Below are 15,965 nucleotides of genomic sequence, written 5' to 3' on the forward strand. Positions count from 1 at the left end.
GCATTTGTAAGCGGCGTTTGTAAGATTTTGGACGAATAATGTTGCGTTTCTTCTTCCATTGAATGAAAATTCCTTTTCAAACTAGAATAGAATTAACAACATCGGTAATAAATGGAATTCTGAGTAAGCTAATTTTTTGAAATTCGCTTTTTAAATGACAATGGATAGAAGTGTATCATAAAATAATCAAAATACTTATGGAAAAAACATAATAGGTATATTTTTTCATTCCTAATTTTTTGAGGAAATAACGTTAATTAGACATCTGATAATGTTTAATTGGAACTGATAATTTTCGATAAAACGGCAAAACTAAAAGATAAAACCGAATACAAATTTTATTGAAATTTGAAACTAAAAATAAAATATCCAGGATTGAAAACATTGTTACAAACCTGCAATGTTGTTTCTCAGCACGGTTAGTTCAATCACTGGAAAGACCATTTTACGATCAGCTTGATCTGATCGGGTGTCGCGTCAGTGATCTCAGAGCTTGGCGACTTTAGCGACAAAATAGATATCACTGGAAACTTCGAGAATTTTAGAGATGCAGCCAATAGGAACCGAAATACACCTGATTGGTCCAGAACCTTCTCCGCCCACCTCCCGGGAACTATAAAAGGCCGGCAGTCTCAATCTGCAGTCAGTCGTAGTCGTGAAGTGTGTCGTGTATCAAGTCGTTGAGAGGATAACGAAGCAACGGTGGCATAGTCCAGCGAAGAACAAGCTTTGTGTGGAGCTCAAGCGATTATTGAACTGAGCTGTGTGCCGAGTCCTGCCGTTTACTGTAGAAGCAGCATCGTGTCGTGTGGGGAATGACCAACCGTGTAATAGTGAGTCGGCAGATGGATACAGCTAAAGCGAGAAGGCAGTGGTGAATTGCAAATGTTTGGAGAAGCTGTAGAGTAAAGCTACATGAATTCCCTCCTTCTACTGAATTCTGCCAGGCTACTTTGTGTGCTGTGGTTGTTATACTGTGTGTTGTAGTGTGTTGCCTGTGTTCGTCTCAGCTGCATATATTTGTCGTCTCTATGTATCGTCTCTTCATTTGTAATAAAAGTCGTCGTTTTTTCTACTGAGGTCTGATGATTGTGTTTATTTCATCGATCGACAAATCTAAGAGTAACCCCGATGGAAGAGTGTCCGTAACAATATTTTAGCCCTTTAAAATCGACCTATTATATTCAGAATTTCTCCTTAGTCATATTTTTAAACTTTTAATGCATATATTTTAAAAATTAAAAAAATATATGCATTAATATATTCTTTTACTTTTTAATCACAATTATTTAAAAATATTAATAAGAAATAAACATTACTCACGTTCTTTTAAAGGCTCAATAATCCCGATCTTAATAGCTTTGGAAATAAGGCAAAGAAGATCGACAACTGAAACAAAATATAATATATATAGATAGATATACATATAGATATAGTATTTCATACATTCAAATTCAGTTTTTTACAACTTTCTTTTCAAATTATTTGTCATGTATTTATGTAGTTGTGATATTGTTTAATTTTTTAAAAAAATCTACAAAAGAAATTTTAATTTATTCTTTCATAAAATTTCAAAGCTCAGCTCTGTATTATTTACTAGCCGCCTTTGGCGACCAGCCGGTTCGCCAATCTTAATGCTCGTTAAAATTTTAATAGTTAAATATTTTATGTGATTCCTACTTTAATAGCTTCTTCATTAAAATATTTCAAAATTTCAAATTTCAATTCATTTATAATATTATAAAGACCTTCAGTCATAACGTAATCTGTATCTCTCTCATTTTCTGTTAGCTCCCGTAGAATTTATGCTTTACATTAAATTAAAGTGTAAATGATTAATCTGCAATTAATATAATAATATTTTTTACTGAAACAAAGCATTTTTTTTAATAATATGATTACTGATAATAGAGTCACTGAGCGTTTAAACTTTATGGGCATTAAAGAATATCTTTCTTAATTTATGTATTATCTCAAGAATTTGTCAACAAAATTTTCTCAGATTCATCATGAACAGATCGATTCATTAACAATGTTTAATTTTAAATGCATCAAACACCAAGAAAATAAAATGAATCGTTTAAAATAATCGGTCGAAAACAGGTGTAAAAAAACTACTTAAAAAACGATGTACTTAAAACTATAAACATATACAAAAAATATATATAACTAACATAAATACAATTTAATTACAAAAGCATGCAACTAACCTAAAAATAATTTGAATCATTGAAAACAGGTTAAAAAAAAACGACTTAAAAAACGATATACTTAAAACTATAAGCATATACAAAAAATATATAACTAACATAAATACAATTTACTTACAAAAGCATGCAACTAACCTAAAAATAATTTACATCGTCCGTTGATAATGGTTGTCATGGCAACAATCGGAACAGAATGCGCATGCGTGAATTTTCTTCGCCAATTACGGTAACGCAAATGCGTGAATTTTTCTACACCGGTTGGGGTAACGCTATGCAGATTATACATTTTTAATTTCCTTTATTCTGTGTTATTTTAATTCAAAAGTACTTCAGAATGAATCTGAAACATGGATTAATTAACAATCTTTAATTTTAAATGCATAAAACATTAAGAAAATAAACAGAATCGTTTGAAATAATCCGCCGAAAAACGTTAACCCTAGCCTCATTTCTGTTGGGAGAAAAGAAAAACTGAACTCTTACTCATTTGGCGGTGGGGAAAATGGAAGATTTTTTTGGCGGGAAAGTTAGTTTTTAATTAATAATTAAAATTTCGAAAAAAGGGACCCCAGGTGCACATTCCCGACCTCTAAGGTATACATGTACCAAATTTGATAGCTGTATGTCAAATGACCTTGCCTGTAGAGCGCCAACACACACACACACACACATTGAGCTTTATTATAAGTATAGATAGATATAGATAACGGAAATAATGAAAGGTGTTTTTTATAACATTGAATACATGTATGCTTCTCCTCAATTTTCTGCACATTCTTATCTAATTTAAATCTAATTTTTTTAATACCTTGTTCTTAAAATGCACTTTTGTACTTTTGAATTTTTTTTAATTTTTTGACAAATTTCAATTACAAATTATCAATGATTACAAATGGCATGTTTGTTTAGATTAAAAAAGGAATTTTCTGTGTATTTCACGTAATACTTTTATAAGCATTTTAAAATAATTTGAAACAATTATTATCTATCAATATTATAAATTGTTAATTAATTAAATAATTAGCAATTATTTTCCGACATCTTCTAAATTAAAATTTTAAAAAATTAGTTCCACAGAAAAACAATTCTTAATATATTGTATCTTCGCCATTCAAAAAAAAATTCTTAATGCTTGATGATCTTGACATTTCAAGTCAAGATAATACCACTGGGGGTATTGGATCAGGGGTGATCGTTCTCTGATTCAGGTCTAAATTACGATCGTGGATGAGTAAATGAAATGTACTAATGAGGTCCTCCCTGTGAAAAGAGCTGTGACGCATGAGTAGCTGAGACGCACTCTTGGCCCTAGATGATGCTACTGAAACAAGAGACTCTAAAACTCGGCTTAATATAACAGACATCGTCAGCGGACTTGTCTATGGCAAGTGTCATTAGCAACAACAACAATGTTTTGGATTGATTCGTCTGTCTTAATTGTATCAGTCACGATTTATAGAAAGATCGCCAGCTAAAAATATTATAATTTTAAAATGCATTTTGCAGCTATAGGAGGATGACATATTTGTTATTTTCCAACTTATCATGAGCTCAAAGGGTGCTCTGTATGTTTTGAAGTTACCACGTCTGCAGTTCAATCGTTTTATTTCTAATACATTAAATTTCTTTCAAATTTTAATTAATTTTTAATAAAATATAATATGTTAAACTAATTATTAAAATTAAAAACATATGTTTAACTAATTATTTGATCGGTATTTGCATAAGTTCATCGAACTTTCAGAGTAATATGCTTTTTCAAATAATTGCAAGAAATGAGGCGGATTTACAAATTTATTTAAGGAACACACTTCATATTACCTTTATAAGTGATTGCTTTAATCCAGTCACTGTTTGTTCTTAAGCTTATGAAAGCAAAATTATTTTGGCAGTTTTATTCAAGCTTTATTGATATAAAGGCTTGAATTAATGAAAGGGCAATGTTACGATTATTTAAGAAGAAGAGAATATCGCTTCTTTAGGAATAAAAGCTAATCAAATGTCAGGAAAAATTTTAATATACCTTTTAATCAGTATACCTTATCTATTTCTTTATTATTTAACGATATTTTAGCGAACATTATCCTTTAAATCTTTTGCAGGTTAAACTGAAGCAATTAGATACAGATCGCTTGTTGTTAGCGGCAATGATAAAAGTGAAAAGCCATGTGTTATCATAAATGTTATGTGATTTTTGTCCATTTTTAAGTGTGTAATATTGAAATCAAAAATAAACAAATGTAAAAGGCAACCAAGAATAAAAATCACACACAAGCATTTGTTGAATTTTATCTGTAAGAACTTTTGCTACATTTTCATCTATTGGTAACATCTGATTCCCTTAAAGAGCAAAGTTATTTGATATAAACAAATAACTTTGCAGTTTTTTTAAAATCATGTGAGAATATGATATTATTTTGGTTTAGGGTTTTTGAAGCCTCAAAATACACAGGCAGAAAATTGGCGATTTATCGATTTTGAGGCAACAAATTTTCGCTTTTCGGGTTATTAGAAAATGATAAAGAAAGTTGTCATATTTGGCAACTTATCGCCAATAAAAAATTACAGTTTGGCGCGGATGTCCGTTCTATACCTAATTTTCCTGTCTTGCCAAAAAAGGGCATAGTCGTAAGAAGTTATCGCCCGAAGAAGCACAGAGAAGAAAATGGGAACGAACACGAAAGAGCAAGAGGAGGTATCAAAAGTTACATATATGTATAATTTTTTTTTTAATTTTCAATTTTTCTATATGACAAAAAAAGTTTTGGAGTTCGAACGATTTTGTGATGAACATGGTGTTGTTTATTTGTCGAATTGATACCGTGCGACTTAACCACTTAACTGTTTTATTTATTTATTTATTTATTTACTATCTAATAAGATGACACCTTTTATTTTGGGAATATCTTCTTATTTTGATTCAAATAGAAATCCATTGAATACTTGACTTATCTAGACATTCGAAGTAATTTTAATATTGAATTATAATCGTTATGAATGGGTTTTTTGTTTACAACTATCAAAATTTGATAAATAGATGCAGTATGGCACTCAGGCAAAACAGTTAAGCGGTTAAAAAAAATACTCTCATACGATAACTTGAAATTTGCGACAACATTTTTTTTAAATCAATCTATTGAGTGTAGAGAGAGATTTCCGACCATGGACTTGGCATTCGAAATTTTAATTTGGTCTGACAGTTTACTCAATATATTAAACACAACTTTTTTTTTATTGTCAGGGTCAAAAGGTACCAAAATCTTCCATTAAATGTAATACAAAGGAGTCAAAGATTTATACAAGAAAAAGTTCATAGTCTTTTTATATATTAGATGATGAAACGTAAAACAAGTTTCATCTGCTTCTAGTTATTTAATATATAAAAATAAATACCTATATAATATATGTCTACAAAATATAATAAAATGTTTATGCAAGGAAATGTCGCTGTCCTCTGTTTCTGCTATATCGGGTAGAGAAATATGAAATTCTGGAAACATTATTTAGAGACAAACCTCCCCTAAATAAGAGAAGGCTTATAGGATGCGTTTGAAACACCGATTTCAGAAATTTTTATCTACTTTATAGACTCTTAATGTAATCTTTAGTGGAACGGAATTTAAACAACAAACTTGAAAAGTTAAAAGGCAAATAGAATTTAAAATGAATTTTCGGTGTTATAACTTATTCTCGTGCTTTTGTTTTGTCCATAATTTAATCTTTAGCGATGGAAAAACCTTTTATTCTCCCTTCACTACATGTAAATATATGAAAAATGTTCATTTTTTTAAAACTTGTGGTACAGTGTTTGAGATGTTGATGAAGGAATTGTGATGTTTGCCTATTGTCTCTAAAAACGCTGGTTCAACCATAATCTAAAGTTGGAGGGTTTTTTTTTTTTTTGAGATACAATATAAGAAAAAAAGATTATGCATCCGTAGTGCAGGATTAAAAGGAATATTACATATCCCTTGAGAACCTAGTTGACATTTGGTAACTCGGCAACTTTTTTTTAAACAAGCACTTTTTTAAAAACAAAACCATTTGAAAATAATGATTTTCAACAAAAGACACATTTGAATTTAACTTTAACGGTTGACATAGAATTACGTAACAGTTGAATTTTAGGACATATCAAACGAAGGATTCATTTTAATTATAAAACACTGTTTCTTAAAGTATTTGTTTTTTATGGCAAATCGAATGTGTTGTGATGAAATAATTTTCAAGTTAATAACTACAAATCGGTACACTCAGAAAAAATAATTTTGTGTAAAATCACTCCAAAATTATCGTAATATGAATGTTTGTTTCTAACAATGAACTTATTTTCATTTAAATACCTAATAATAAAAATTTCAAAAAAATGGATGTCGTGCAACTTGAAATCCTAAAAATTATATGATATTTTTCATGATAAAAGTGCCTATAAATTAATACAATCGAGTAGAAAAAATAGTAAAAATAAGTTTAATAGATGCATAATGATTAATATTGTTGTATAAAGTTCCAAATGATTGTATTGAATAAATTTTTTTTCTATACGTACTGAGATTTACAGAAAATATATTTCGAGAAAGAGGCAAAAAAACTCTCTCACAAATACACCTGTTAGATTCATTTTTAAAACATAATTTATAAACTTTTAACTTTTCAAATCTATACAAATAATACATTTCTGTAATCAGTGAAATGCCCCCAATTTTATTGGAATAAAACCGAAAAATCAGTTTTTTTAACGATGTAAATGTTTCCAGTTCCCTTAACCAGTGATGAAACGAGGGAGAAAAAGCTGTTTCAGTTCATCATACAGAAAAACGTTCATACTCGGATTCAGAAACCCACCTCGCTTTCGTTCATGCCTCAGGGAAAGTTTATTTTGTCATAAATGGAGTGAGTGGAAAGATAAAAAGAAGAGATATTTATATTTTACAAGGAACAAGGATGAGCTCAGATTATTCGCGGAATCAGGAGGAGTAATAATTGCTCAACTTTTTACGTACCACCCCTTAGCGAATAACAATCATTGAGAAGTACTAGTCTAGGGATATAGAAACGAACAGTAGCAATATATATATTTCTTAACAATAATAACTGAGTAATATTCTAATTTATACATTGTTATTGTTATTGCAAGCAGAAAAATAACGAAACATTTTTATTTATTCTTTGAAAAAAAAACCAATAACACTAATCACTAGTATAAAAGTCTCAATTGATGGCACGTCTCGTTTAGTCTCTCATTAACGAAACCTACAAAGAAGAGCGTTAAAGAGTTTGGCCTTGAAATTTGAATTCTTAATTTAGTTATATTAACTTCCATTTCGAAGCAACTTTAGATCTATTTTGAGACGATCCTCTTAATTCTGAACAGTGGTCATATAATGATGAAGAGACCTGAGCTACCACTCCGCTATCTCAGCTTTGGGGAACACCGCCGGACAGTGCTTGTCCCAAGGTATTTTTAGCACGCTCCATGTTCGCATGCACAATGGACCCTTAGTGGAGCCGGGTTTTATATCTGAAGTACTTCGGCCTCGAAGCCTCTATCTTACCACTAGGTCATGGAAGCCTTCTTCGAGATTTGATAGAATCTCTATGTAATAGATCTAAACGAATTTCAAAAACAATTATTGGGTCTCCACCTGTCAGTGTGTGAAACATGATAACTCAAAGAAACAAAATAGATGCGTAATATTTGTACCAAAATTGAAGATTTCTATCAAAAATCTGGAATGAAATCGTTTGCGGGCCTTTTTTTTCTGTTCTTGCGTGTATATGTGAATACAATTTTTCAAAACATTTCAAACTAGGCAGGAAAAATCTGTCGTATGATTTCATTATACAAATGGTAGATTTGTAGCAAATTTTGGACCAAATTTGTTGAAGATTTGATTATCATCTTATGTACTCTTGAGTTTATGAATGTCATAACTCAAAAACAAACCAAACTAGATGTATGAATTTTTATGCGCGATTTTATTACAAAAATTATAAGTTTATATCAAATTTTAAATCAAAATTTGGCCAAGAAAATACCTGAATTCCTTCGCTGTGCTAGGAGCACACACCATGATATATATATAAACATGAAAATGGAAGGGAGAGTATTGTTTCTCTTGAATAAAACTGAAAATTCTTTTGCGCATTCTTATGCTCTCTTTCGTAAAATAAATAATTAATTATTTTTACTCGATATCTACTGATGTTTATAAAAAGGCATCTTGTGCTATAAAAGTAATTGTAAATTTTTACATGCTTATTTATTCCATTGATGGATTTGGTATACATAATACTCTTTAAGCATATTACTCTTTATATTGTGTTAACACTTCGCAAAATATCGTCGCCAGCAGCATAGTTACATCTCAATAGCTGTGCTCTATAGTTAATCCCGCCGGCGTCGGGATTTCGTGGATTTGTGGAATATCGGTTGATTAGAGGCAATTACGAAAAAGTAATCAGCCCAGAGCAATTCTCATTGAATGCGTTTTGTCGACTCGTAATGGGTAAAGGTCAAATGAAATAAGACTTGTTATTGCACAACAATAAATGCATTCACTGTTGCCCCTAAATAGTTTGCTTTCCTCGCATTTCGTTCATCTTTGGTTTCAAAAAGAAATATCAATGGTTATTAAATGGTGCTAGAATATTTATTTCTGCAACTCTTTCAGTGTAATTATTTTATGTCATAAGAGAGAAAAACACTCAATACAATTGTTTAAAGAACGAAGTAGTTGTTGCTGATCCAAAGAATCAGATTATAAATTTGAAAATTTAATTTTTCTAAAAAGAGGATTTAATAAAGACCAATGAAAAGCAATATTTATCTGTTCTTCTTATGAGACGTTCTGATAGGAGAAATAGATCCATATTGCTTTTCATCAGAAAATAGTGTTTAAGAAAGATAAGTATTACTTTATAGAGGGAAGAAAACCTCGTCCCCTAGAGGAGAAATCATCACATAAATAAGAAGAAACTCGGTTCCCCTGCTAGTATTATTAGTGGGGATTGGTTAGTACTCCTATTACCAATAACGGAACTGAATATGTCAAAACTTCTTATAAAAAAATGGAAAAAAATCTGTAACTAAGGCCAGAAAATAAAGATAATAGGGACACTCCCTCTAAAGCCTATTAACTGAGAAATCTTACTCACCATGTGAGGGACGCCTACTGTGTTATTACCATAAAGGACAAACTTAAACATCTTTACAGGCGTATGAACCCCCGGGGGATAAAATCCCATCTTGCTAGAAATCAGGGGGAAACTATGCCGAGATACTCGTTACCCCGTAGTCATCATGCCCTATGTAGAGAGAGGGGGCTGTTGCTCACTACGAAGAAGATCAATTCCTTTAAATCGAATAGTCCTCTTTCATTCCAAAATTCAAGTACATTTCATTAGTTCATTGCCATTAAACCTTATTCAAAGTATAGTCATATCCAAAGTCCAATCAAAGATCAGTCCAAACATCTCTCAGTTTCCGTTATTCATTCCATTTTCAAAATTATATCCATTTCCAATCATAATCCATAATCAATTCATAGTCCAGCCCTCAAAAGACATCTCAACTTCCGACCTCATCCCGTCACAACAAGAACACTCGTTTAGAAATATGCGGCAGGAAGTTTCGTATCGCCAAATGGCAATTGGCAGTTACATATTAATCATTTTCGTATGATCTCAAATTTAAAAATAAAATAAAATTTTAAAAACATTAATTTTTTTAATATTTTATTTCTTTCTATTATAAAAAATAACAAGCATTCTCATTATTTGTAACTGAAATCAGTGTATCTTGTACAATCTGTTAATTATATGAAATCTTGGAGCAGGGGAATTGAAATTAAAACGTTAAGCACTACGTTAATGATCAATGACTAACACTGAACTTTCCGTTTGGGACGCGTCAATCACTAGTGTGACGTCAAATTTTCCCCGTCGGTGTCTCATAAACAGTCGTCGGTGACTCATAATATAAAATATACAATATAAAATTTTTTTAAAGAAAAATACATTTCTTAATAAATCAATAAATGTGCCTATGTTTTCCTTATCAAAATATTTTAATAGTTTCATTAAAACTCGTTAAGCACCTTGTGTGTAAGATGAATCTTAACATCGAGACCATCATGGAGACAGCAGGCTAAACGAGAAGGAAAGCAATACCGTCACGGGACTTAACGTTTAATTAATATGCGCTATGATGTTTACTGTTGACTGTGATACTATGTTTATTGGCCCCATTGTAAAGATTTTTTTTCTTATGACCAGTAGCGCAACTAAATAGTATGCCCCTTTGACTTAAGCTTTTATTGGATTATAATACACAATTAGGTATGCTCCAATTTTAACTTTCTCGTATATGAAGTACAGAGCAAGTATTGTAATCGAAAAAAATCATCAAACTCGAGACTTTAACGAGTCTCCACGTTTTAGATCTCCCTGAATTCGTTAAACACATTTTTTTAGAAAATGTTCGTCTGTCTGTCTCTGACAAAGACTCAAGCTCTTTGAGTAAGATGGATGAAATTTTGTATATGGTATTTACACCACATTTGTAGATTCCTATCAAATTTTGAACAAAATCCTCTCATAAGAAGTCTGTGTATTCGTCTGTACGAATATACGTTGATGCGGCAACTACAAAACAAAGAGAACTAGATAGATAAAATTCGGTACACTGATTTAATATCTATAATATAGACGATACCTGCTAAAGTTTGAGCCAAATCCAAAAGTGAGGTTACTGTCTGTCGGTCTGTACTTTCAGAAACATGTAAACACGATAACTCAAAAATGCAATGACTTAAATATATCGAATCTGATATGGGATTTTTTAACAACAAATTCAGTTTTGTGTCAAATTTTTGTTTCAATGGATGGAAAACACATGTCTAAAACACAAATTCGAATTTCGAATGCTATAAACCGCATGCTAGTAATTAATCACTAAAGAACTCAGCAGTATCAAACGATAGATTCGGTAAACATGCTGAATTCACACCAAAGTTTAATAATTTTAACCCCAATATCATGCAAGATATTCTAAGAGATAACACTTTTATTAAAGAGTATGTGAAAAAGTTCTGGGGAAATCACTCCTGCTGGTTGAATTCGAAATGGTAAGACAACTGCAACAGCTATGTAAATGTAGCACCTCTGGATCAGGTTCCTTAAAATAATGAGCCTCTGAACATTTTCATGTATTTCCACTTCATAGTTAGGTTATTCCTTATGATGTTGAGAAAACGGGAAATTTCGTTCACTCACTTCTAGCTATCTCACATACGAACTTGATGGCACTCACAATGTAACAGAGAAACTTGAAGGCCCCCATCTTCTTCTCGCAGTCTTCAATGGCATCGTCAAAGGCTTTCGTGCAACGTTGATAAGGACTGCCATACTTGCTGGTGCAAACTTCAACGATGCTCTGGAGCCACTGAAATACCACTTTGATGGCATTGACTGAAAGAGAAAATTTTTTATTTGCTGTTATTTAGATTTTTGCTTGAAATTCTTTGAAATACAATTTGAAATTCTTGCAAATAAATGATTCACTTGATTTACATAATTAATTGATTCACTGAATTCATAAATGCTAAAATTCAGCTGATTTGTAATAAAAAATTGCATGGAAAGGCAACATATCTGCTTTATTAAATCTCTCTCCCTCTCTCTTTCTCAATATATATATATATATATATATATATATATATATATATAAAATCCTAATAATTAATTTCCAAAGTTTTATCTTAATTCAACCCATATTAACTTCCTTCTTAAAATGATCTTTTATTTCCTGATCCAATTATACCTCTTTATTTCATATGAGGAGTGAGTTCTGTAAATATGCTTAAGTCAGCGTTCCTACGCTCCGAGTGAAGGGATAAAAAAATTGCTAACCTGAACAAATTCTTCTAAAAGATACCTAAAATCCCCTTGTCTCATAATATTTAAACACTGGGGAAAATATTCTCTCTCTCTTTATGCACTTCTGCTCTTGTATCGCTGGTGAACGGACACTAGTCCGTCAGCGCTTATTGTACATAAATCATGCCTTCCGGGATATATATATATATATATATATAATACTAACTACGAAGTATAAAAATCGATCATATTACAAATAATCGAATGGCAACAATCAAATGCAAATAAATCTTTATACGAATGCTTCAGGCTGCTTCATTGAACATTTTTATAGCTGCACTTTATTTAACGTTTCGTTAATTAACAAAACTCCAAATATTATTAGAAATACTCTGGATGTGGCTTTCCAAAAATTATTCCATGAGAGGAAAGAAAGTGTAAAAAAATTAGGAAATAAGAGTCAAATAAAGTTTATTCTAGTGCTGAAGTAGGCTCCATCATTGTCAGATGGGTAATTGTTGTGACTTACCTATGGAAATGGATGACCACATCTTCCAAAATTATTACCTCACAAAAATAATTTTTGCATTATCTTAAAACTCAAAACAGTTACAATTTTTAATCATAACAATTTTATATATCTATAAAATTTTCTTTATTTTTGATACATTACACAATACGTCCACCAATTTTTAATATTATGGTGAAACTTAAATTCATCCAATAAAATATTCAATTACGTGCTTTTACAAATATTGGGATTAAGATTCTTAAAAATGATTTTTCGTCTTTGGACAATTATTCAAAAGCGCTAATTTCATGTCCACTTTTTTTTCGTAGTGTAGACATTTTTTAATTTGCATGCATTATGATTTATTTTGATTCAGCTAAATTCCTGATTTTCGACCTTATCAAATAAAAAGGTGAAATTTATTAAAAAATTATATTCCATTTTAATATTTAACAACCTAAAAAGTTAATAATCTATTCGAACAAGCGGGTCGCCAAAGGCGACTAGAATAAAGTAAATTGTGGTTAACGTGTGAGAAGGAGAATAACTCGATGCTGAAGTGTTTTTTTCCCTTACCAATAGCATTAAGATTCTCATATTGCCATGATTTATCACCTTGATGTTGAATAGTGAAATATTCTTACTACTAGAAATTTCTATAGAATGCGATATATTTAAATCATAATGACAATTCTGGGCTTCTTTTTTATTCTAATCTGTCAAAATAAGGCATATATTTTTAAGATTGACAAGCAATTCTAGCCAATATTTTTTCACTTTTAAGCAAATTAAAAGAAAAATGCAATTAGAAAAAGAAAAAGAAAAAATAAAATCGAATTTGTTCCTTTGATTTTTTTGATTATAATAACACTACAGAACTGTAAACATCTTTATTTTCAGAAAAATCGATTTTTCAATATTAATCTAATAAAATAGGAAGCATTTCACTAATTACAGAAATTTATAATTTAAATACGTTTGAGAAATCGAAAATTAGTAAATTATCCTTTGACAATAAATTTAACAGGTGCTCTTTTTGCCTTTTTCTCAAAACACGTTTTCTTCAAATTTCAATACGTATAGAATAAAATTTTTTCAATACAATCATTTGGAACTTTATACAACAATATTAATCATTATGCATCTGTTAAACTTATTTTTACTATTTTTTCTACGCGATAGTATTAATCTATAGCGATAGTATTAATCTATTTATCATCCAAAATATCATATAATTTTTAGAATTTCAAGTTGCACGACATCCATTATTATCTTTTTTTAATTTTTATTATTAGCATATTTAAATGAAAATAAATTCACAATATTTATTAAATTTATGCTCGCATAGCATGTTAATTTTGGAATGATTTTATTCAGAATTATTTTTATGACCGTATCGGTTTGTGGTTATGAATTTGAAAACTATCTTATCATAATACATATTCGATTTACCATTAAAAAATATTTTCTGCTGTTTAGTAATTGAAATAAATAGATCGCTCTATATGTTCTAAATTTTACTAGGGAAATAAATCCCCTTTATTTACAACTGAAATTTTGTCCTTATTCTCTTAAAGCTTTGGAGCAATTTCGATTCATTCAGCAATTTTTACTATAAGTGTAAACTCTATACAGGAGTTTATTGTTATTAAATAATACTACTTTTATGTGATATAATCTTCCTGAAATTTATTTTATTTCATTTCGAGCTTATTTCCTGCATCTTTTTAAAACCATATATATATCCTTTCAATTTGCATTTAGTATTAGTTCTAATAATCAATTCATATGTATGAAATTATTTCTAATTCATATCATGACATTTCATTAAATCTATTTAAAGCCCCCCTCCCCCAAAAAAAGTGTTTGATTCTGTTTTTATAGCTAAACGTATTGCTATGTTCAACAACTGCAACTGTTAAAAATAATGTAAAGTCAAGCTCTTACTGATTTCCAAAAAAAGGTCTCGAATCGCAATGAAGGCTTCCTTCATCATGCGTGCGAATTCTTTAAGGGCTTTCAGAATGTCCCGCATTACGTCAACAATGGCTGAAAAGAAATATAAAAAATGAAAACGTTCTCATAAAAGCATATTTAATATTAAATGTCATTTGGATCTTTTTATCGAAATTTTTCTGTTTTTCAGCCTGTAAAAGTATTGTATAAAATCAGACTTTCTAATGAATGTAAAGCTCGTTCGGAACTTTATTCATAACAACAAAATGACACGACTGTGGTGAATAGCATATAAGCCAGTAACAGTGCTTCTACCCGAACAGCTGTTTTGGTAAAATGGTTTAGTTACTGAACTGCTAACCCAAAGGTCCCAAATTCTATCCTCACTCATCTCTTACTGCTTCACGACTAAGGAACGTTAATTGTAAGAATGTGAGTTATCTTCTTAAAATAAGCTCAAACAAGATTATTCTGAAACTGGTATGTTTATGTGCCTTTCGATAAACTTTGTTCGATGTGCTTTTCGATGCCCTCCCATTCAAGCGAAACGCAAATTTGAACCATTTTTCTATTCCTATTTTCTATAAAAAAAACTAATCCAGGATTGGAAGCTAACATAGATCATTTTGACCAATAGAGGTTAAATCATTTCTCTTTTACACTGCATTTAGGAGATAATTTTTCCAAATTTAGTTTCTCAACAAACATTTTGACGAGGAATTAAGGGTAAACCATTTAGCCATTTTGAAATATAACTAATAAATCATAATGTTTATATATATTATTGTGCACATATAATTTAAAACGATACTCTTTTTTTGTATTTACTTATATTATTGTTATTATAATCTCAGCAAAGGGGATTGGCATGACTAAATTAATAATAGCCTTTGGCAACCGTATTTATAGTATCACTATAGAAATATCGATCAGTTTTGATGACATACGGCTTATTAAAACAAAATAAAATTTATTTTTAATTATGATGTCATAATAATGATAAAGCATTCTGATTGGTTAGCTCTGCTTGAAAAGTGGCGTCGAAATTGGAAAAGACAGTCGTCAGCTGAAGTTGGGTTTAATTTGGAATATCTCTTTGAAATGGAGCCGGGGGTAGTAAAAGAATGTTAATGACGCATCCAGATGTCATCCGCTTTTATATGAAATAAAAATTAGTGGAATCAGTAGATTACAATTTTTATTTAATAACTGTGATTAAGAAACTCTGGCAAGGTTTTTTACCACAAAATTGTTACAGTGAAGAGTGTTTTTAAGATTGTTTTATAATTGGGAGGTCGCTGGTGATAGAGGATTGTTAACAGTGCATCTAATCATTAACTTTCACATAAAATAAAAATTGGCGAAATTGATGCAGTAGTTTTGGTTGGGGAGTTTGTTCCTTGATTTTG

At 30.4% G+C, this 15,965-nt stretch overlaps 1 protein-coding gene across 1 annotated transcript in view; it reads right to left on the reverse strand.

Moving 5' to 3' along the window:
* LOC129980588 (DC-STAMP domain-containing protein 2-like) overlaps window positions 1–15,965 on the reverse strand; it is a 47,656-nt gene that overhangs the window by 25,098 nt on the left and 6,593 nt on the right. The window contains exons 4-5 of the mRNA XM_056090969.1: window positions 14,548–14,649; window positions 11,487–11,681 (exon numbers count right to left, since the gene is read on the reverse strand). Coding sequence (XP_055946944.1) covers window positions 11,487–11,681; window positions 14,548–14,649 — 297 coding nt within the window. The remainder of the gene's footprint in view (window positions 1–11,486; window positions 11,682–14,547; window positions 14,650–15,965) is intronic.

Source organism: Argiope bruennichi, chromosome 8 (genome assembly GCF_947563725.1).
Source record: "Argiope bruennichi chromosome 8, qqArgBrue1.1, whole genome shotgun sequence".
Classification (NCBI taxonomy): domain Eukaryota; kingdom Metazoa; phylum Arthropoda; class Arachnida; order Araneae; family Araneidae; genus Argiope; species Argiope bruennichi.